General features: G+C 33.2%; 3 protein-coding genes and 1 pseudogene across 4 annotated transcripts; 2 read left to right on the top strand and 2 right to left on the bottom strand.

Moving 5' to 3' along the window:
* Positions 1-4,407: 4,407 nt before the first annotated feature.
* LOC107467011 (ATP sulfurylase 1, chloroplastic) lies at positions 4,408-7,450 on the top strand. The gene is made up of 5 exons (XM_016086012.3): positions 4,408-5,094; positions 5,959-6,364; positions 6,512-6,772; positions 6,853-6,939; positions 7,050-7,450. Exons 1-5 carry the CDS (start codon positions 4,589-4,591, stop codon positions 7,185-7,187), a joined length of 1,398 nt encoding a protein of 465 aa, XP_015941498.1. The 5' UTR covers positions 4,408-4,588; the 3' UTR covers positions 7,188-7,450.
* A 145-nt stretch (positions 7,451-7,595) lies between these two features.
* LOC107467012 (uncharacterized) lies at positions 7,596-9,829 on the top strand. Its single transcript, XM_052253858.1, has 2 exons — positions 7,596-9,368; positions 9,449-9,829. The coding sequence occupies exons 1-2, from the start codon at positions 8,685-8,687 to the stop codon at positions 9,581-9,583; spliced, it is 819 nt and encodes a 272-aa protein (XP_052109818.1). The 5' UTR covers positions 7,596-8,684; the 3' UTR covers positions 9,584-9,829.
* On the bottom strand, positions 9,672-9,851 carry LOC127741932 (uncharacterized; annotated as a pseudogene).
* A 126-nt stretch (positions 9,852-9,977) lies between these two features.
* On the bottom strand, positions 9,978-17,329 carry LOC107467078 (LRR receptor-like serine/threonine-protein kinase ERL1). 2 transcript variants are annotated; one of them, XM_016086110.3, is made up of 27 exons: positions 17,025-17,328; positions 15,661-15,799; positions 15,440-15,511; positions 15,285-15,356; positions 15,100-15,171; positions 14,944-15,015; positions 14,685-14,756; positions 14,510-14,581; positions 14,324-14,395; positions 14,169-14,237; positions 13,955-14,026; positions 13,787-13,858; positions 13,645-13,716; positions 13,495-13,566; positions 13,332-13,403; positions 13,147-13,218; positions 12,978-13,049; positions 12,815-12,886; positions 12,645-12,716; positions 12,480-12,551; positions 12,287-12,358; positions 12,130-12,201; positions 11,976-12,049; positions 11,778-11,909; positions 11,352-11,690; positions 10,890-11,257; positions 9,980-10,817 (listed from the first exon to the last, which is right to left on the bottom strand). In XM_016086110.3, the coding sequence occupies exons 1-27, from the start codon at positions 17,158-17,160 to the stop codon at positions 10,455-10,457; spliced, it is 2,988 nt and encodes a 995-aa protein (XP_015941596.1). In that variant the 5' UTR covers positions 17,161-17,328; the 3' UTR covers positions 9,980-10,454. The 2 variants fall into 2 exon arrangements, with proteins under 2 accessions (XP_015941595.1, XP_015941596.1); XM_016086109.3 differs by having other exon boundaries at positions 9,978-10,817; positions 11,352-11,909; positions 17,025-17,329.
* Positions 17,330-22,384: the final 5,055 nt, after the last annotated feature.

The following is a 22,384-nucleotide window of genomic DNA, read 5'->3' as shown; positions in this document are numbered from 1 at the left end:
GAAAAAAGTACTGTTTTGAACTCCTAAAAAAAACACTAATCAAAACACTAGATAATCTCAAATATTGTCGGAGATAGATGCAGCATCCAAAAGTCACAAAAAAAATTCTTATATCCTTGCATCATCGAATGAATCCTTCATAATTCAACGTAAAGTTATTAACTCCTTCATAATCTAGAAATAATGAAACAATGCAATTAGGTATTCAAATATTTCTTAAATTAAGTTTTCAACTAAAGTATTGTGCTTTTTCTTTTTTGTTGTCTGTCGTCCGTATTATTTTTTTCTTTTTTTTTTCCTGCGTTTCTCTCTTCAACATTTTATTATTGTTGCTGTTGCTATCATCGTCTTTATTATTGATTTTTGCCATTTTTTATTGTTGTTGTTTAATTTTTTATCTGTTTTTATTCTTTTTTATTATCATCATTATTGTTTTCCTTGTCTTTATCTTTTTTTAATATATATTCAAAAACCTAAAGTACATAAATTTTAATATATAATATAAAAAATTTTAAAAATTATATTCAGATATTGATATTTAACCAACAAAATACATATATAATATATAAATTTTAATGTCTAACATATAATTTTTTTAAAGATCATATACTCAAAATATTAATACCCAACTAATAAAATATATATAACACATAAATTTTGATAGACTTCACAAAAATATTGATGCATAGTATAAAACTTTTGTTATGCATACCATAAAAATTTTTGGAAGATCCATATATAATTTTTATAGGAATAGTCGCTTTTTATTTAGATTGAATAGAATAGCGATCCATATATAATTTTTGGGATATATTTTGACACAAATCATAATCTATCCACGTTTATGTAGTCCATAACATATGACAACAGATTCCCCAATGCACTACCTTGATATTTTTGTTTTAATTTAAATATACAAGTGGCGCCATTAAATTATTGTGCTGGTAAATATCAACTTGACACACCATGAGAAGAAAAGATGCAACCTGCCTGCTTTTGTTGGTATGCTTGTCAGATAAGCATTATCAACGTCCTCTAATTATGTATTTAAGTACCAATAATTTTCTCTCTCTTCTTTTGCTTCTTCATTGGAGATAATTTCCTACACCTAGCTAGAATGACATAGCTAAATCCCTCATCATTTTTATTAGGGGAAGGAATTTATAACTAAATTATATAAGGACTACAGTTTAATTTCCACTGTTGATATCAAATTAAAGTCATTTTCATAAATGTCTTTAAAAATGTTAAAATTTCCTAAATATAATTTTATTCTAAACTTCTATTTAAGTGGAAATTGCTATCTAATCTTAAAAAATAAAATAAACTCTATAATTTGGGACTAATTTTTTTATTATAGATGAAGAGTGTGTGCAATCCAATTTTATTGGCTTTGTATGTATTTATTTTTTATGAGAATGTGTAATTGGTAAATCCAATGATTTTGCAAGGAGATTTTTGAAAATTTTTTAATATTAAATTAAAATGTCTGTTTTGTTTGTTGTAATTTTTTTTGAAATTCTCAAATCTTAGGATCTGAATTTTGCTCCCCAAGAAATCAAAAGATTTAATTTTTACATTTTAAATTAAACAGTACTATATTTGAGATTATTACTTTTATAATCTATGATCATGAAGAACACTATTTTTGTCTCATATAAAAAAATTAATTATCATTTGTATCTATAAAAGATACAGATACTGAAAAATGTATTCATATAAGAATAAAACAACAATTATAACCACAGACTTTCATGTGTCAAGAGTACCCGGACATTGATTACACAATTAGTCCATTAGGATATTCTTAACATACAGAAGCTATTTTCTTTGGATACAATTATCGTTTTATTTTTATATGAATACATTTATCAGTGTTTTGTATCTTTCGTAGATACAAATAATAATTTAATAATTTGCGACAATTTGGGACCTTAATTTCCTTTACGTGTGTCATTGCTTTCCTTGGGGTGTGTAACATCTTCATAATTGATGAGGTTGAGAGTAATTATATTTAAGTATTTTAAAAGAAAAAATCTAGGACCAACAATTTTTGTGTTTTGTGGTTAGTACTTAACTATCAAAAGAAAATTGAGTGATATTCTATTATTGAATGTAATTTCACACCATTAAAAATATTATTGAAGACCAATTGATAATTATAAAACACAAAAATTGCTGGCCCTAGCACTCCTCTTCTTAATACATTGCTAATTCATTTGAGATTCTAACTCTTTTATAATCAAACTGTGTTTTTACATGAATCAAACTTAACTCCTCCTTAGCTTGAAACTATCATTTAATTTAGTTATATTTAATTTGTTTATCAAAAATAGAAAAATAAAAGGGATATCCGAAGCTGCGTAGAATGGTGGAGAAAAGTGGAAGTGTTTGTTTTGCAAAGAAAGAGTTGGAAATGAAAAGAGAGGAATGCATGCATAGGGACGTGAAAGAGGAAAGGTTCACTTTTTCATTTGACCAAACTTGTGTTGGCTGACTTGCTGAGCAAATGAATGAGGTCACTTTTTTCTTTCTTTAAGTGTGTGGTATGTCTCTGACTCTGACTCTGTCCCACAAATCATACAATGTTTCTTGTACTTTTTGAATCTTCTACTTCAAATCACGAAGATTCATGGTAATAACTTCAAGAGCAACAATGGTCAACTAAGTCACGGCTTTTTGGTTTGAGTTTGTAATGAAATAGAGATTAGAGAAGATTATTTGTAGATTTTTAAGGTAGTTAGATACAGAGGCCGTATCCAATTAATTAGCCATCATCACTCATATGTGGTCATGAATGACATGAAACTACTTCCACATTTTTTTAATACTTTATTTTTCAAGCATGATAATTGATATGGTGTGCTTTTATTTCGAATTGTGATTTGTGAGAAGTGATGGAGGCATGCAGTAGCACTACCACCACCAATTTTTCTTAATGGATGGTTCTCTGGTTTCTGAATTGACCAAAATAAAAAAGAATATGTATTTTTATATTAAAAATGATAAATAAAGAAATATATAAGAAAATAATACAAATATGATTTAAAGAAATAAAAGGACAGAATCAATGACTCGGAGAAATTTATTCGGATTATTGTTAAGTGAATATACTAAAAAAAGGCGTTTATGTTGTACTATTACAAGAATTATTGGTATGATGAGGAAAGCATATAAGAGTAGTAGTTGTACTATTAATCACTATAGCATATAAAAAGTTTTCAAAATTGATGTCTTCACTACTGTAGGGGTAGGCGAATCCAAGTACTTTGACTTTTTTTGCTCTCTATCCATAACTATATTAGGTGAATTCTATAGTGTCTTTGTTAGAGTGCCTAAATTGTTTAACTTCTCTTTTAAAGTAAAAGATAAAATATTTAAAATAAAAAACAAATCATATAAAATTTATTAAATATAATTTATTTACCTCTTTTAATAATTTAAATATAAAGTATTAGACACCGTAGTATTTACCATTATATTATACCATCAATATATTTTTTTAATCTTTCCAATATTAGCTATAAAATTGTGAATTTTTTAACATTACTATTTGATTTGTTTTTTGTTAAAAATAATTGATATGCCACTTTATGTTAATGTTACAAGTGTGAAGACTGAGAAGTGTATGAAGTTAATTCTATATCAAAAAAAATAAAAAAATAAAAAATTTATAAGATGAGAGATCTATTAATTTACTAATTTAAAATTTTAAGTTGAATATAATATCTTGTCATCTTATGTTTTATTGCTTGATTATTCCTGGAAGTCTCTACGTTTGGCCCAACACTTTGATTATTGTGCACCATTACTTTTTTGCTAATTGTTTTCTTCTTCTCTCTACTTTCTCTAGTGAATGGAAGCTGTGAGGAGGCTTCACGCCTCACTGCGGTAAAATGTACTTCTTGAGATTAGTTCAACCTCAAAACCCGATCGCCACTCTTTTTAATAATAATAATAATAATAATAATAATAATAATAATAGACTCATGTTTCATCAAAACGATAAAGACAATAACACTTTATTATAAGAATAAAATTGTAATAAACATTTGATTCTATATTCTAAAAGTATGAATAAATTATTAAAAAGTTAACGCTTCCAAACAAAATAAATAATAAGTAATGACAATAATGGAAGAAAAGATATTTAACAAGCAATGTGGTAATGAACAACCTTGTCAGCAATGCACAGATATACCAAGGCTGTAATAAAAAGCGGTACTTAATCAATCAATCAATTAAATTAATTAATACACAAATAGCATTAGCAAAACAAAAACGGGCAAGCACCAATAAATAATAAACATGAGGGGGAAAGGGTTAAGTGAAAAAGAGTGTCCAGGTTCATCCCCCTGAAACAGTCCCTCTCAAATTGACACCCTATATATATCAAAAAAACATGAAAAACCTCTTTGCACAGCACGATCAACACAAGACCAGCTTCAATTCAAGTGCACATATTTTAGCATCCTAGATTGACCCTTTTGCCCCTATTCCTCCACTAACTTTTCCCTTATTATAAAACACAGTCACAAATCCAAGAGAAATAACAAAACAATAAACAGAGCCTTGGTGCCCTGCTTCAATGGCGTCCATGGCTACCTTCTTCGTGAAAACCTCCTTCCCCTCTCATTCTCTGACCAAATCGTTTGAGACCCGTTTTGCGCCACCCTTGAAAGTCAACGTCTTTGTCGGAGCCAGGTCGAGAATCCATCCGGGGCTCCGAGTTTCGAGCGGGTTGATCGAACCCGACGGAGGGAAGCTGGTGGAGCTGGTGGTGGATCATTCGGCGAGGGATTTGAAGAAAGGAGAGGCCTTTCAGCTCCCGAGGGTGAAGCTCTCAAGAATCGACATCGAATGGGTCCACGTGCTCAGCGAAGGTTGGGCGAGCCCACTTCGAGGGTTCATGAGAGAGAACGAGTTCCTCCAAACGCTTCATTTTAACTCGCTCCGACTCGATGACGGGTCGGCGGTGAACATGTCCGTGCCGATCGTGCTTGCCATTGATGATGAGCAGAAGCAACGAATCGGGGATTCAAAAAGAGTCGCGCTTTTTGATTCCAGTGGCAACCCTGTCGCCATTCTCAATGAGTGAGTTTTGCTACATAACTTTATACCTCTGTTTTCCTCTCTCTTTTGTTTTTAAGTTCAATTAGGCACTTTTTTATGCTTTGTGCTGCGTGTTTTTCTTCTTACTATGTGTAACCTCGTACCTTTACCGTTATTTCATGTATCGGATTGGAAAGGAGGGGAGTACATTAAAATTTTTATTTTTTTTACTTTTTTGGGTGGGGGATTTAATATTTTCTATTTCTTTTGTTTTTTTATTTAGAGGTTCACAAGAAAGGAATAGTTTTGTGGTGTTTTCACGTATGCAGGATTGTTTAGTTTCTTGAGGCATGTATGAAGTTTAGATAGTCAATTATTGAGAGCTGAAATTGGAATAGGAGGACCTTAGGGGTAGAGTTCGGCAATTGGGGGCCTCTATGATTGTGGTTATTGAGTCATTTTCAGGTTTTGGATCTTTCTTTAGTTATTTTTTCCAATTTGTATTTTTCTTCTAATCGGTGGTTGGTTAGTCAACCACTAATACAATGCCGTGGTGGATTTTGAGATGGTTTCCACTTATATTGTTGCTTTCTCTTCTTTTCGTCTCTTTTAAAGTTTTTGTTATACATAATTATCCTCTCATAACAACAGATTTTGTAGTGGAACATGTTCAGCTCTGTATTATTGGTGCATAATAGGAATGCCAGTATTTATGTAGTACCAAAACGGAAATGATAACTAGTATTTGTCACTATCAATAAAGGAGATAAACTTGCAGTTACTAGTTGATTTTATTGAAACCAACTCTTTATCTTCGCATGATAATTGTACTATCTTTTTTTTCCCTCTCTTTTAGTTGCCTTTACTCTCTCTGCTATGGCTTATAGCATTGTTTTGTTATTTCAGTATTGAAATTTATAAGCACCCTAAAGAAGAGAGGATTGCGCGAACTTGGGGAACCACTGCCCCTGGCTTACCTTATGTTGAACAAACTATTACCAATGCTGGAAATTGGCTGATTGGTGGTGACCTTGAGGTTATAGAACCTGTCAAGTACAATGACGGGCTTGATCATTTTCGCCTGTCCCCTTCTGAACTGCGCAACGAGTTTGCAAAGCGCAATGCAGACGCCGTGTTTGCATTCCAACTCCGGAATCCTGTCCACAATGGACATGCTCTGCTGATGACCGATACCCGAAAGCGGCTTCTTGATATGGGATACAAGAATCCTATTCTCTTGCTTCATCCATTGGGAGGTTACACCAAAGCAGATGATGTTCCACTTGAATGGAGAATGAAACAACATGAGAAGGTAAGTTATTAATATGAATAATTTTACTATACAGATGTATGTTAAGATGACGTTTCCTGTGTGACGATATGTTGATTCTAAATATGCCTGTCTGCTCCTCTGAACAGCAAAAATTCACTTGTGTTGCTTTTGGTCTTTTTCATATAGGTGCTTGAGGATGGTGTTCTTGATCCAGAGACAACAGTGGTATCCATATTTCCATCCCCAATGCACTATGCCGGACCGACTGAGGTACAATGGCATGCAAAGGCTAGGATCAATGCAGGAGCTAACTTCTACATTGTTGGTCGGGACCCTGCAGGCATGAGCCACCCAGTTGAGAAAAGAGACCTGTATGATGCTGACCATGGGAAGAAAGTACTGAGCATGGCACCCGGACTAGAGCGTCTAAACATTCTTCCTTTCAGGGTAATTGAAGAACGAAGTTGTACATTTTTGTGTACTTATGCTTCCTTGATACAAGTAATGATCGTTCCCATTGTTTGCAGGTTGCTGCATATGACAAGACTCAGGGCCGAATGGCATTCTTTGACCCTTCAAGGCCTCAAGACTTCCTCTTCATATCAGGCACCAAGGTATAATTACTAGAACATGACCTATTTGTCTAGGATAGTGGCCATGTTTTGTTTATATTTGTAGTACCTTAAACCATACATCCTAAACAAGGTTATTTTGCTCCGTACAGATGCGCACGTTGGCGAGGAACAAGGAAAGTCCTCCTGATGGATTTATGTGCCCCGGTGGCTGGAAGGTGCTAGTTGACTATTACGACAGCTTAGTACTCTCCGGCAACGGCACAATGCCGGAAGCTGTTCCAGCTTAGGTGTGTTGTTGTTCTGCTGTATATTTGATTGGGAGAAACCGTAAGCTTATTATTCTTCTGTCAAGATCTAGATTCCAACACAGGTCACTATGACTAATAATAAAAAGTTGAAAACTTTAGGGAGAAGGCATTGTGACATAATTTGCCCCCCTCTGTAATTATGGCATCTAGTGTTGCCTCTTGCACTCGGTGTGTGCCATTGTGCATGTCAACCCCTCTGTAACATATTGTGCTTGTGCTATGGATTTGGTTTGGGAGTTTTATGATTGTTATTGAGTTGCCATGCAGCAACCTATGGTTTCTATAAATTTAGAAAGGAGAAACATTTGTCATAGTCGTCACACTTGATATAATCCACACAATTTTGAGAAAAATGGGATTTTTTATTTCCGAGGAAAAATTCTTGGAAACCTATTACATGTGAAAATCCAACAGCATAAGGCTCACGAATTTGACAAGAGTATTTAGACTATTATTATGCGGATAATGGATACTAAGTAGTTATCGCAAAGAGTTACATATACTGTTTGATATATTGATTTTGGATAGTGTTTAGAGTATTGATAGAGACTCTACCTTAAAAATAAAAAAGTTAAAAAAGGCAAGTATAAACGATATCGAAATGTTAGAATTAGAATCAGTGTCCCACATTATCATGAACAAAAATGAGCTAAAACCCTCCAATGAACTATTAAAGGATCATGAAAAGAGTTGTGTTTGTGTGTGTAGGAGGAGAATGTAGTAGCTAATAGCTATGGCTGGCATTGCACAACAATAGTCAAGAAAAGACAATCTTAATTATTAAGTCACATGAAATCTATGTTAGAGTCCAATTCTTATATGCCAAAGGAAAATAATACATAACTAACATTATTTCTGTCTAATAATTATAGGTTGAGATTTCCATCACCCATTCAAGTAGACCATAGCAATCAGAGAATCCGGCAAAGAGAATTGATCAAGTGGTGTGTGAGAAATTTCCAAGAAGTGTACGGTGTGATGCTTGGCAGAAATTACTGTATCAAGGTCCCACAATGATTAGTGATAACTGTTAACTGATGATAATGTGATACATAAAGTTGCTCAGTGTTAAAACATTCCTTTGCAAAATCATTGTAACAATCGGCACAAAGTCATTGATCCATTGGCCCATTCTTTCTCTTGAGATGTTGAATGTATGGTTGAAAATTGTTATACAAATATATTTTGCTTCAACAACTATAGTCTAAAAAGACATGATTAAATTGGACTGATTTTTTGTGGGTCCCCGCAGTACCTTGTATATATATATCTACATATAAAAAGACCATATTAGAAGTGTACTTTGCTCCATGATAACAAGTGAGGATGGAGAAGCAGGTATGCCTAATGTCTCAAGGATGACAACAATAATATGGTACAGTTATAACTGAATTTGGTGGACAACCACAACAATTCACAGGCAGAATCACTATAAGATGGACTTGTGAAGAAGCACTACATGGCAATGTGATAACAATGAATGAAATAGGGAGGAAGAGACATGTTAGAGAGCCACCTTGTGTTCCATTTCTATGGGAAGTAAGGCCAGGCATTGCTAAGAAAGATTGGAAGCCAGAGTTGTGTTCATGTAGCAGCCAGTTTCCTTGTCCTGAACCTCCACTCAAACTAATAGCCTCAGTTCCCTTTCTTTGGGAAGAAAAACCTGGAATACCACTACCTAATTTCTCACTTTATTCTTCTTCACTGGATAACATTGTTTCCAATGATGAGAGTAGTGAAGCTATTACTGGCATGGAGCTTGAAACATTTAGGTTTGACATTGATGAATCAATGGAGGAAAAGTCATTGGTTGAACCTGAAGTTGAAACCACATTGTGGGCAACTTGCTCAGAGACAGAGAGTTGCACAAGCAGCTATGAAACAGGAAGGTCAAGTCCAACTGGTGCCACTTTCTTAGAATGCCTATTTCCATTGTATCCACCAAAATCAGGCTTTCTTGAAAGGGATGAGAACTTACTGTTTTCAACTCAACCAGCAGAAGTAAAGGCAGAAGAAGATGTTGATGATGGAGAGTGTACTAATGGCAGTCAGATGATGATGAGGAAGGTGCCAACACTTGGAGAACTAATCATGATGAGTAGAAGAAGAAGCTGCAGAAGGAAAGCACTTCACATGAACTGGGATCATAATCCACCTAAGGTATTAGTATAGTACAAACCTTTCTTTCTATCAGTTTTGCTTTCTAAACTAATGCTTTGATGATAATGATATTTGTGCAGGAAATGAGAAGAAAGGAAGATTTTGGATGCTTCAACATAGTTGAGGGACTATTCAAGAGAAGCTACTTGCCGAGAATGAAACTAGTCAAGGCAAGGCAGGCGACGATGATAATAGAGCCAAAGCTCACAATATAATTTCTATTTTAATACTTAAATACACGTTTTGGGTTTCAGTTTGTGGAGTGTGGAGTGTCGAACAATTAACTTGAACAACCACTTTATTACAATTTTAACTAAGAAATAAAACATTAAACCAAATTGGTAGGGCGGGCCAGGCCTAGAAGCAAGCTCCTATGGTGACCTCTCCCCCTTGAAAAATAAAGTTAATATCATTATAGACTATTGACCTACATATCAGATATTAAGCTGAGCAGAACATATAACACACTTGGTCTTATGTTTTCTTATCTCTTAAATTCATTCCTTTATACTACAGTTTTATTTGATTGTTCATTGTTACCACGAATGTGCGATTTCTCCAAACACCAACTAAACTATACAAAACCTTTGCACCAGTTAACATCATAGTTTTCAGATGTTTGCTCAATCCTTTGATAACTAGAAACTTCCGTGAGAATTGGTCGATTACTGACAACTCATTGAAGCGAATTTGATGCCGGCAACATGTCATAAAGAGACTTAGAGAATAACACCATGGCCAGACTCAGACATGTAACTCGAAACAGAACACAATTAGCCATTAAAAGATATATTTCTACCAACAAGATAGAACATTAATTGACAGTTAAGGTTACTTCAAACAAACCTTGGGATTTTCAAAGCATTCAAAAGGTGCGAGCTATAAATTTACATGCTCAACTACTGTATGACCTAAAGAAATTCTTCTCAAAGATATAGTCTTTAAATAGTAATCCATATGGTCAATATCTATTTGTTAAGGTTTATAAACAGATATCTAAACCCCCCAAAAAGCTAAGGTTTTCTTTCAACCACAATTCACCAACTTTTGTCCGTCAAGAACTGTGAATACATAGCTACGAAGAGTCTAGAGAGTGTTCTTGGAAATTGCATCCCCAAAGCGCACAAACCATTGAGCATTCGATGAATTGTTATCCTGCTGCAGTTGAAGCCCTTCCACTTTTGATTGCTGTTGTCCCTTCCCAATCAAGAACTGTGCATAGTCCACATTCTTGGCAGGGCCAGAGCGCATCTTGCTTGGAGGGGCTGGGAGTAGTGAGACCAGAACCCTGGCAACTTCGTGCATAGTAGGCCTTTCGGAAGGGTTTCGTTTCGTGCAAAGCAGTGCAAGCTGAAAGGTCTTCTTGACATGAGCCAAATCAATGCAGGTAATGGAAACCTCAGGATCGACAGCCTCCATTACAGTGTTGTTATCTGCCTTGGACAATATCTAAGGAACAGGATAGGTTAGCGTAAATACTATTAAAAAGAGAAGATATTTGAATGATGCAGGGACACATACCAGTTGGTGCAAGTTAGACTCGTTATCCACTGCTTTCTTTCCAGTAAGCAACTCAAGTAGAACAATGCCAAAGCTATAAACATCTGATTTTTCAATAAGCCTTGATGTCCGGGCATATTCAGGGTCAATATAGCCTATTGTTCCAAGAACATAGGTTGAGGTGTGTGTTCTTGCACTTGAGATGGATTTGGCAGTTCCGAAGTCCGAAAGGTGTGCCTCAAAGTTCTCATCAAGTAGGATGTTCGAAGACTTAATGTCCCTGTGAACAATTCGAGGGTTGCAGTCATGATGGAGATACGCAAGGCCTTCGGCAGCTCCAACTGCAATTCTCAAGCGTGTCTCCCAATCAAGTTTCACCTTCAGTGGACCTGACAATTTGAGTGCAGAAAACAAATCAACACGTCACTAAAATATTGTGTGAACATAAAACTTAACATGAAAACATTAGTCACTGAAATATACCGTGAAGAAGATCCCACAAAGAGCCATTGGCCATATAATCATAGAACAGGAGATTCCCATAGGGTGTTAGTGCATAACCATGCAACGTGACAAGATTCCTGTGCCTAATGCTGCCAATTGTTTCAAGTTCTGTCTCAAATTCCTGCAGGTTATGTGGATGCTGGTTGTACAATCGCTTAACTGCAATTGGTCGGGAATTCTTCAAAGCACACTTGTATACAGTACTAGAAGCACCGTACCCTATAGCATATTTCTCACTGAGATTCTCCGTACTTCTCATTATATCATCTAAGGTGTGGATAGCCATATCCATATGAAGAATAACAAGTTTCGGTGGCCCTGATAAGTAATATTGGAAAAACAAACAAGTAAGAAGAATTAAGGACAACAAAGTTACTAACATGTCATTTATGAAGTTCACCATACCTTGACCAATTCTACCGGAACCTTTCACCAATTGCTTCGATTGGCTTGATTTACGGATAGCAACAGTTACCATGGCCAACAATGTGATTAAACCCAGAGCAAGACATATAACTGCAATTCTTGATAGAAACACTGTACAAATAAACGGGTAAGAAACAAGGACCATTAAATTAAAAATAAATACAAAACACTGCATACCTCTGGATTTTGCAATATGAGGACGACATATTGATCCTAACCAATCCCCACATAATAAAGGATTTCCAAGGAAGCTGCAATATGTAACATCAAAGACAATGAATCTAGCATAAAATTTGGCACGAAATAAAATATCTAGGGTTATTTACAATACCTTTCAGCTGAAAACCGTGAAAAGTTCTTCATAGCAGGAATAACTCCAGAAAAGTTATTATAGGATAAGTTCCTAAAGCATGTACAAGTCACACTTAAGAAACTTGGGTTGAAAAATGAACAAATAGGAAATTCATGGAGCCAACAGGTATACTCACAAAGAGGTAAGACTGAAACAATTACTAAGCTGATCAGGAATCTTCCCATGCAAGTTGTTGTTATTCAAAATCCTACAATTCAGTTTCAGCAAAGGCAGAATAAGGAACATGCTATAAACAACATATCAAGAAAAAAAGAAAAGAGAAAAAATACGCTAACACACACAAAAGAGCAGTTGACAGGAAAACGTACAGAGACATAAGGTTCTGCAGTTGGCCAAACTCTGGGGGAATGCTACCCGACAAATTGTTGGAGGACATATCACTAGGGGTAACAAAAATAAATAATTAATATAACAAACTAAACAATGTGAACTGGTCATTAAAATGTTAAGCTTGTGAGAAGGCAGCAAGATACATGATTTGTATGCTTCTTAGATTGCCAAATTCGCCAGGCAAGGGTCCATAAAGTTGATTATGACTCAGGTTCCTGCATTTACATTTTACAAAATGCAAATATTATGCAGAACTTAGTCAAAGAAACCCCAAAAGTTTAAAACTAAATGTTTTTGGTAGTTTCAATCTTACAGTGTCAAAAGGTGCTCTAGATAACCCACAGATGCTGGTACATGCCCAGAAAAATAATTGCTAGACAGATCCCTGAAACAATAGATTAATAATTATTCAATATTTAATTTTCAGCATATGATATACAATTCATGAGGGGAGGGAAGGGCTACATGAAACTTACAGAGTATCAAGATTTATGATGTGTCCCAGCTCGGTAGGAATGCTCCCTTTGAAATTGTTAGCAGAGAGATTGCTGGAAATTAAATAATTTCACTCTCGACACAAAATAAGAAAAACATTTTACATAAACTCTATATAAAGTGAAAAGAGTTGTTTTTTCCATGACATACAGGTAGGTCAAACTCTCAAGGCTGCGGAAGCTAAGTGGGATGGAGCCGCTTAACTGATTTCCATGAACATTACTACATAAGATAAACAAATGAAAACACAAGACCCAGTATAAGTTATATTCAAACAAAAGAAGATTCTGTTTTTCAAAGTCCCTCGGCTCATTGGCAGCGTGCAGATATCTTACAACTGATTCAATGCAGTACAAGAGCTTATATTATGCGGAATAGACCCTACAAGATGGTTGTTGGCAAGATTCCTGAACATAAGAAACAGGAGGAACTTAATACAACTGGCACCTAAAGAAGTGATTCTAGATTTTTTTTTTAAATAAGAATGAACATACTCACAATTCAAAAAGGTGTTCAAGTTTTCCAATCTCATTAGGAATTCTACCCATCAGTTGATTGTCATTTAATTGCCTACAATAACAAATTAGTTTTAAATAATTACATGCAGTGAAAAGAGGACCAAGATGATACAATAAGAAACAGACTCACAAGTAGCTCAATTTCGACATGTTGCCAAGTTCTGCAGGTATTGGACCAGTAAGCTTGTTTCCATGAAGATACCTGTATAATCAACGTGCTCAGACAAGAACAAATAGTGAAGCAATTTCAATCAATGTGAAATTACACTTACAGCTTGCCAGTGAAGGACAAATTGCCTAGTATTGGAGGGATAGGGCCTACTAATTCATTCTCACTCAAATCCCTGCAAAATCATTAGTGCAGTTTTAATATCCATACCAACAGTAAATGAAAGATTTTTTGGACCTAACAGACATGATGTATGATTATCTTTTCTTACAGAATTGCTAGGGCTTGCATTAAACCAATTACTTCTGGAATCTTCCCAGTTAGTCTATTTCCTTGAAGTGACCTAGAAAGATAGTCATAACATGATAATGATGATGGAAATAATCCCCTCAGTATCGGGGTTAATCATTAAGAGACAGAAAATACAAATCAAGTTATCATATCTATGCTAATAACTACAATAATTCCTTAGCCAGAATACTCACAATGTAGCCACTTGAAGAAATCCAATATTATAGGGAATCTCTCCAGAAATCTGATTATATGAGATGTCCCTGAAAATTCAATGATAACATAGAGTCACACTGCAAAACTATAGAAAAGAAATACAGACATTGAAAACAACAGAAAATTTACATACAAGATTTCAAAACTTGTACAGTTCCCAATGCTGTCAGGTATAGTTCCAGTCAAGTTATTGCCTCTTACATCACTGGGAAGTCAAAGAAAATAATAAAGAATAAGAAAGGTCAAAACTTAAAAACCAAAAGGAAGAACAAAAGATACAACAAAGAGAAGCCTCAGGTGTATGCAAAGGGGCACTTACAAGTACCACAGACCAGTTAATTGACAGATATCAGGGGACAAAGTTCCAGTCAACATGTTCCCTCGCAATCCACTATACCATTGCATAACCAAAATTAACCGTTTGGAGATTAGTGCAAAAACCAGGAAACATCCATCCGTAAATGAAAATTATACAAAGAAAGGAGAATACACACAGGTACTGCAAGACTTCATTCCAATAGAGTAGTCTAGGTATCTCTCCAATGAGCTTGTTTTGTGCAAGATCGCTGCAAATGAGAGAATGCAATTATTAGAATGCATTCACGAATAAAAGGACTTGCAATGGAAGATGACATGCAGAAAATCAGAAATATCCAAAGAAAGATTACCACCAAGATTAATGCACATTTGAATTTGATTGAAATACATGGCATAACCCCAAGCTCATAAAAATTTACACTTAAATGAACTTACAGGGTTTTCAGGTTTGGGATTTGGGATAAAGTTGTGGGGATAGGACCAGTCAACTGATTCCTCTTCAAATTCCTGCATTGGCCAACAAAACATAAAACTCTCCCATCCACGTGAAACAAGACAAACTTCAAAATAATATACTGTTTTAAAACTTACAAAAACTCAAGCTGCTTCAGCTTTGATATGGAGAAAGGTATATCACCATATAGCTGATTGTCAGACAAATCCCTACAATTTCATGACATAAGTAATGGTATCAGAAGTTATAACATAGGTAAAACAATTAATTGAATTAGAGAAGGGCAACATGCAAACAAGCCAAAGTACTAGAAAGCACGTACAGATGGGTAAGATCAGCACAGTTCCCAATTTCATCTGGTATTTGACCGGATAATTTGTTCCCCTGCAGGTCTCTGTGATTGTAACATAGAATTCAGATCGAATACTTATGCAAACTAAGTAACATCACCATGAACATTAAGATAAACATACGTACAGGGATTGCAAGTTTCTTAAATCACCAATGGCTGGTGATATTTCCCCGCCCAGTAACAAGCTCGACAAGTTCCTTCAGGAAAAAAAACAGACAAAGCACTTCAATTTATAATACTCCAGGTAATAGTTAACACTACATATAGATTAAAAAAAATTGCAGCCAATCAGAGTAATTAATATAACTTAAGCAACTAATCAAACTCCAAAGGAGAAGAAACATACAGAGAAATCACGGTGAAGCTAGAATTGTCACAGAAGATGCCACGCCATGAGCAGAAGTCTTCGTTGTGGACATCGTCCCAGTCATGCAGAACATCTGCCATATTGTTGAAGGAAGCCTTGATTGACATCAATGCTTGTCCTGTGCATTTTAGAGACATATGAGTTCCAAGTTTTACAGCTATCTCAAAGTCCTATGAACTTGTTTGCAAACTATGCTTACATTAAGGCTATATTTTTATTAATATGACTAGCTAGGACTTCATACATTCATTCCACAACACAAGTAAAATATAAATACTAGGGAAAATATGTAGCTAACAAATTAAGCAAGGTAGCCATTTGCAAAACACACTACACCAAAAAAGAAAATAATTTAGAGAACTAACGAGTAAAATATATATATATGCTGAGAGGAATAAAGGTAGTAAATAGTGTTCTGGTGACGTATCATGGACGTCGATATATCCATGGCAATAGAAAATTATTCAAGCACACCGAAAGCAACACTATGACTGTCTATGAAGTATAAACTTTAAGAACAAGGCTGAAATCCAAATTAAAACTAGTGTGTAGAATAATTTTGACCCATTACAAATGTATTATACTGTTTTTAGCAGGTGATTATTTTAATTTTAACTATGGTTGTAAGTTACTTCGTTATAGTTATGCCAGAATTATTAAAATATTAATTAATTAATTGATTAATTAGTTGTGAATATTTAACAAAGTCATAATGTACTAAATAAAAGTAACTCCTAATCATCATATTAGTATGATTATGTGAAGATTAATACGCATCGTTGCTGTAGCAAATAGTCAGAGAATCATATGATAGTATTATGATTACAGTTCAATGTGATTCGCTCATCATCACAACACAAAAAGGTTTCAATGATAAACACCAAACAGAAATAGTAGGAGTAGTACATAATTTCCTCTCCTGTTTTCAGCCAATTGAAAACCACTCATCATAATCACGCTTACTAAATTTAATTTTGAATAATAAAAAAAGGAATGATGTAGTATATCACCGAAGCCAACAAATTTTGTAGTAAGTCACCGACAGACAAACGCACTACGACTACGCTTGAGTGACCTTCTACAACTGGATAGATTAAATAACAACAGAAGAAAAAAAAACGTTTCATTTCATTTTACCAAAAAAACTGATTTGAAAGCGTAGAGAAAAGTAGCTGAGTATTGATCCAAGTTCCAACTCTCTTTAAAAACCAATGAACGAACAAGTCAACATTTTTCAGTCCTAAACTGAGAAATAATACATAATGCAAGATGAAATTTTGGAGAGCGAAGTGCGCCTAAGGAAGCTAAGTGAGAATAGAATGGCAATGAATGCAGAGACGAACCTTCTTCAGTGAGTGGGTGAACAAACGGAGAAAAGAGGAACAGCAGCATCACCATTAACAGAGGATGAAGCAGCACGGGCCTTTTCCTCTGCCGGCGGCTACCATGGAACAACAGCAGCAGCTCATCATCCTCCATTGAGAATGAAAACGAAGATGAAAATGAAAATGACAATGAGAAAGAAAATGAGGTTCCACAAACACTAGTAGTGGAGGACGACGATGATAGTGAGCAGGCTATGCTTGGTAGACAGAGAGAAAGAGAGAGAGAGAGTGCAGGCGTTTGGCGTGACCTGTAAGGTAAACACTGAAGCAGTGTTTTATGAAGAGAGAGAGAGTAAGGTTAGCAAACGGCGGTGAAGAGACGTTAACGGGTGACAGCGAGTGTATGTAGCCGCCGTCATTCGTACTCGCCGTTTCCCAGTGCATTAGCCTTCTCTAATTTGACAGCTACTCCCTCTTTCATCATTTCATCCACACGCGCTTACCTTATCGCGTGACATTCACTATCATCATCTCCTACCTCCTTTTACAGTAGAGACTTCAGACAACTACTCTTCTGATTCAAGTGACTGCACGCGCTAGAGTGAGCGTGGATATTACCTGTTGTACAATTTTAGAGGCTGGAGCGTGTGTGCATGTGGCGCGTGATAGACTAAGGTTGTGATTGGGACTGTGATTGTATTGATAATGGCAGTACTAAAAAGAGATATATAAGGCTTAAAAAGAAACTTTTACTTTAATAAGATAAAAATATTAAATTAAATAAACGTAGCTTAATAGCACTTTTTAGAAGTTTTGTCTTCACCCGCTGGAGCCCTATCCGGGGTTCACCACTATTTGAATAGTTTTTTTTTTTGTTAGTTTGATTTTCATGTTATTGATTACTTTAAAAAGGAAAATGAAGGGGGACGAAGATGATGAGTTCCTCGGGAGGGAACTATCCTTCAACATTGAAAAGCAACGCATAGTTATGTGTGTGTTCCTCTCAACTCTCAATAACTTGATCCAGGAGTTCTTATCCACTATCAGCAGCACTAGCATTATATGAGAATTAAAATGGTTTTTCCTCTGATTAATATGGAATGGGGGAGTGATCAATTTATTAATCCACCTAAGTAGTATTGAATATTTAAATAAAATTTATTTTTATTTTTTTCTATTTTTTTTCATATATCCTATTTTGGGTTAATGAAATAATTAGTTTATTCGCTTACCTAGAGTCTGTTTAAAAAATTTTAAAAATAATTTTTTTGAATTTTTAACTTATGAAAAGTAATAGTATTAATATTTAGTGTAATTTTTAAAATTAAATTGTGACTTTCTAAAAAATTATTTAAAAAGTTATTCAAAAATTAAAAAAAATTACTAATTATTTTTAATATAATTATTTATTATTTAAATTATTTTTTCAAAAAATATTTAATTAAACTAATTATTCAAACTTAATTTTAATAAGTATTGGATATTTAAATAAAATTTATTTTGTATGGTTTTCTACTTTTCTGGTATATCCCATTTATTAAAGCTGCAATCATTCCTTGTGCATAGCTTAGTTAAAACTCAACGAACTAACACTGTATAAGCATTTATTTTACATTAGCTTTTAAAAATTTATATACAGATATAGAGATAACACTCATTTAAATAAAAGTACACAAATAACAGACTTATTTTTTTTTTTATCACACTTGATGATTTTCATAATAATGTTGATAAAGGTGTTTTTCGTTTTTATACGTATGTAAGTATGTAACACCTTTATTTATTCCTGCAACTAAACTATTTATTACTAATTTACTAGGACTATTGGTATTAAATAGACAAATCTTAGTAAGTTAATTCAACGTTATTAGCAATCTTCCATTCTCTTTAGAATATTCTAAATTCGTCTTATACACATGTATAATATAATAATAATAATTCATTAATAATTTATAAGTGAAGAATATAGTATGAAAATGAAGTCTTTTTCTTTGTTGGGGAAAGGTAAACAGAGAGAAAATAAAGTCCTTTTCTTTGTTGGGAAAATATAAACAAAGATTGAACAATGGGGCATAAGTTTCTGGAAACAGTGGGTTCTTAAGAGGAATTATAAATATAAATGTGAAGGAAGCAAAGAAAAAAATGTAATAGGTGATGAATGTGCAGCTTTGCACAGTTGAGCAATAAAACAGGATTTGCAACATAGCAATGTATAAAGCTGACTATGCTATTGCTGAGTCATTTTCCTCTATTGAGTCTTCAATTAGAACTGTCTTCTCTTGATTTGGTAATTATCCTTTTGCCCCCTTTTGTAAATATTTTATTTCTTCCTTTAACTTACTCACTTTTTAGTTCTTCCTCTTGTTTTTTTGCAATGAAAAGGGTTACCGTTTTTTCTCTTTTTCCACTTCAGTGTGACTTGCGGATATTGTGAACCATTTATCATTTACATTTATGCATATTTATTGGCCCAACAATCAAGGTGCAACCCTGGCCGTTGATCTTAGATCAAATTCGAACCCAAAACTGGCTTCTCTTTATAGTCTGTTTTAAAGCAACAAGGTAGCTTCTGAATGTCTCATAAAGTGGGATGCCAAAATTTAATGTTCTCTAATCAATTGGCCCAGTATTAGGTTTACATTTGTATGATTTTCTTAGCTAGTCAAAAATAAAAAATCTTAATTAAAAACTAAAACTTTATAATACTTGATGTAGTAATGTATAAAATAGTGTATAAAGTTGTATAATTATATTTATTTTTTATAATTATTTATACAGCTAATATAAAAGATAATATTTTTATTAATATGATGATACATTTAAATATACATATAAAATTACTTTATAATCACATTATATCCAAATTTAATTTTATTTTTAAAATGACTAACATTGGGCAATGTAGGATTTCTAATACAAAAATATTTTGCTTTTCACAAACTCTTTTAACCTTGACCTATGGCTGATCAAAACTACAAAAGAGACAAAGACCAATGATTAATCAAACCAATGAAAATGACTAGTAAGGGATACTAAAATTATTAAAGTCAAAATCAAAGATGACTTCATCTACAATTGATCATATCTATCCTGTATGTTTTTTTTTACCCTGCATATGCCTAACTAATAAATTAAAAAAGAATGCCGGGTAGACCTTTTCACAATAATATGTTCTAATAGAAAAAAAAATATTTTTTTCCGATTATTATTAATACTCTCTATTATTAAAATAGTGGAAGATAAATTCAGACTAATTATATTATATAATTTAATCAAAATACTATTATTACACTTAAATATTAGAATATACCTAAATCAATCACTTTTCTTTAACATTATCATTAAGAAGTTATTAATTTAGGTACATATACTTAAAGGTCCGTTTGAAAAGTTTTAAAAGTAACTTTGAGCTTTTAATTTATGAAAAGTAGTAGTATTAATATATGGTACAATTTTTAAAATTAAATTGCAGCTTTTTAAAAAGTTATTTAAAAGTTTATAGAAAAATTAAAAAATATAATTTCTCTCGTAATACTACAATTAAGTTATTTACCTAAACTGTTTAAATTGTTATTAATTCACTAACATTAGACCCAAATAATTCTATTACAATATTCACTATTAATTATATTTTTTATTTATTGTGTATATAAACTCCTTCAAAAAAGTGTATTGAATTATCACTCTACCACATTGTAGTATAAAGTTATTAAATTTATTTCTTTTCAAAATTCAACCTCTAATAACTATTACCATAACTGTATGTTCAGTTAATCATTCATTTGTGTTAAAAATTATTTGTTCCAACGATGCATTATATTCTTCTAACATAAATTGAGCAATCACTTCAAAATCCTCCACCAAAACACTTATATTAGATGCTACTTGCAAACTCACATAATAAAAGTAATTCTACTTCCAAAAAATACTAAAAATCAACAAATCTAATCAAAATTAGTTCTCTGAAAATTACAACAAAAAATACATGTTACCCTAAAAATTGTCAAAGTTTTATAATTTTAAAATATCATAAGTATCTATCCCGCTTCCATTTAGAATTGGGAACTAAAATTCTTGAAATAGCATTCTTTTTTAATTTATTAGTTAGCCAAAATAGAAAATGAAGAGTCAGTGAATAGGGTCTATCATATGCATGCATATATTAATAAGATTGTTGGCAATGTGGGCAGAAGAGAGAGAAGGGGGGGATTCTGCCGGCACCATATCCGCCGGTAATCCGCCGTCAGCAGGATACAGGCGGCCGGCGTGGCTTCGTCATAGGGAAAGGTGGGTCCCACAGTCCCCACTGACGACACTCACCAGTCAGCACAGATAGAGTCACACACAAATGTTTTCTTGTCCTAAAAAGAAAGGAAGACAATTACCCACCAAAACAAACATATATAGCTTGAAAATGATCATTCATATTTGATACCCTCACTCCCTCACTTGTCCTTCTCATCCTCCTACTTTAATTAAACATGCACCACCCACCATTCCCTATTTCGATTATATTCAGGGTTTAACGTACGGAATCAAATTATATTTTAATCAAAATTTTCTGCTTATATTAAATTGTTAAATATTAAATTCAATTTAGTTATACGCATATATTAAGAAAAAATTAGCGTAACTTAAAGAAATTAAAACTGGTCTCTCTATCTAGGCTTTGGTGAATGATTCAGTGGGATTTTAATCAAGCTCTCGACTTTTTCCAACATCTTGCTGCGACCTTGTTAATTGTTTTTTAAGGGTTCAAGTTCCTAGACAAGTTCATTACAACCAACCAAACCTTGAGTTATAAATACGAAAATTCGAAATATTTCTACTAATTAACAAAGTTTAATTTCTTTGTTCTTAGTAAATTATTTTTTAAAAATCATTGTAATTTCTATTTTTTTTAAGAGTATATTAGCATTTGTTCAAGATTATCGAAGTTAATTAAATTTTTGTTGTTAAGATTACTTAAAATAAGTATTATTAAAATGTTTTTAATAAATATACTATAAAAGTATTGTAAATTTTAGATTTTTTACTTTTAATAACAAATTTTAAAAATTCTCGAACTTTTTAAGTTTTTGATTCCTCTAAAACTCAACAATAATATATTATCATAATAATATTATTATATTGAAATTTATTTTTGAATCGATGTTTTTCTATTTTAATTATTCTTTCATTTCAGCTAACTCTTATTTCATAATACACATTAATTCATTTCATTTGTTATCTAATTTTTTACTAAAATGATTTTAAATGTAATTATTTCAAAAATATTATCACAAAAAATCACAAGATAAAGGTTTTTTTATTATACCATGGCAGAATAAAAATATATTAAAATAATACCGAAAAATTAATATCGATGATAAATATAA

The sequence above is a fragment of the Arachis duranensis genome, chromosome 9 (assembly GCF_000817695.3).
Source record: "Arachis duranensis cultivar V14167 chromosome 9, aradu.V14167.gnm2.J7QH, whole genome shotgun sequence".
NCBI classification, from domain to species: Eukaryota; Viridiplantae; Streptophyta; class Magnoliopsida; order Fabales; family Fabaceae; genus Arachis; species Arachis duranensis.
The sequence above is the reverse complement of the archived record's forward strand: the minus strand, read 5'-3'. Positions and strand labels throughout refer to the sequence as shown.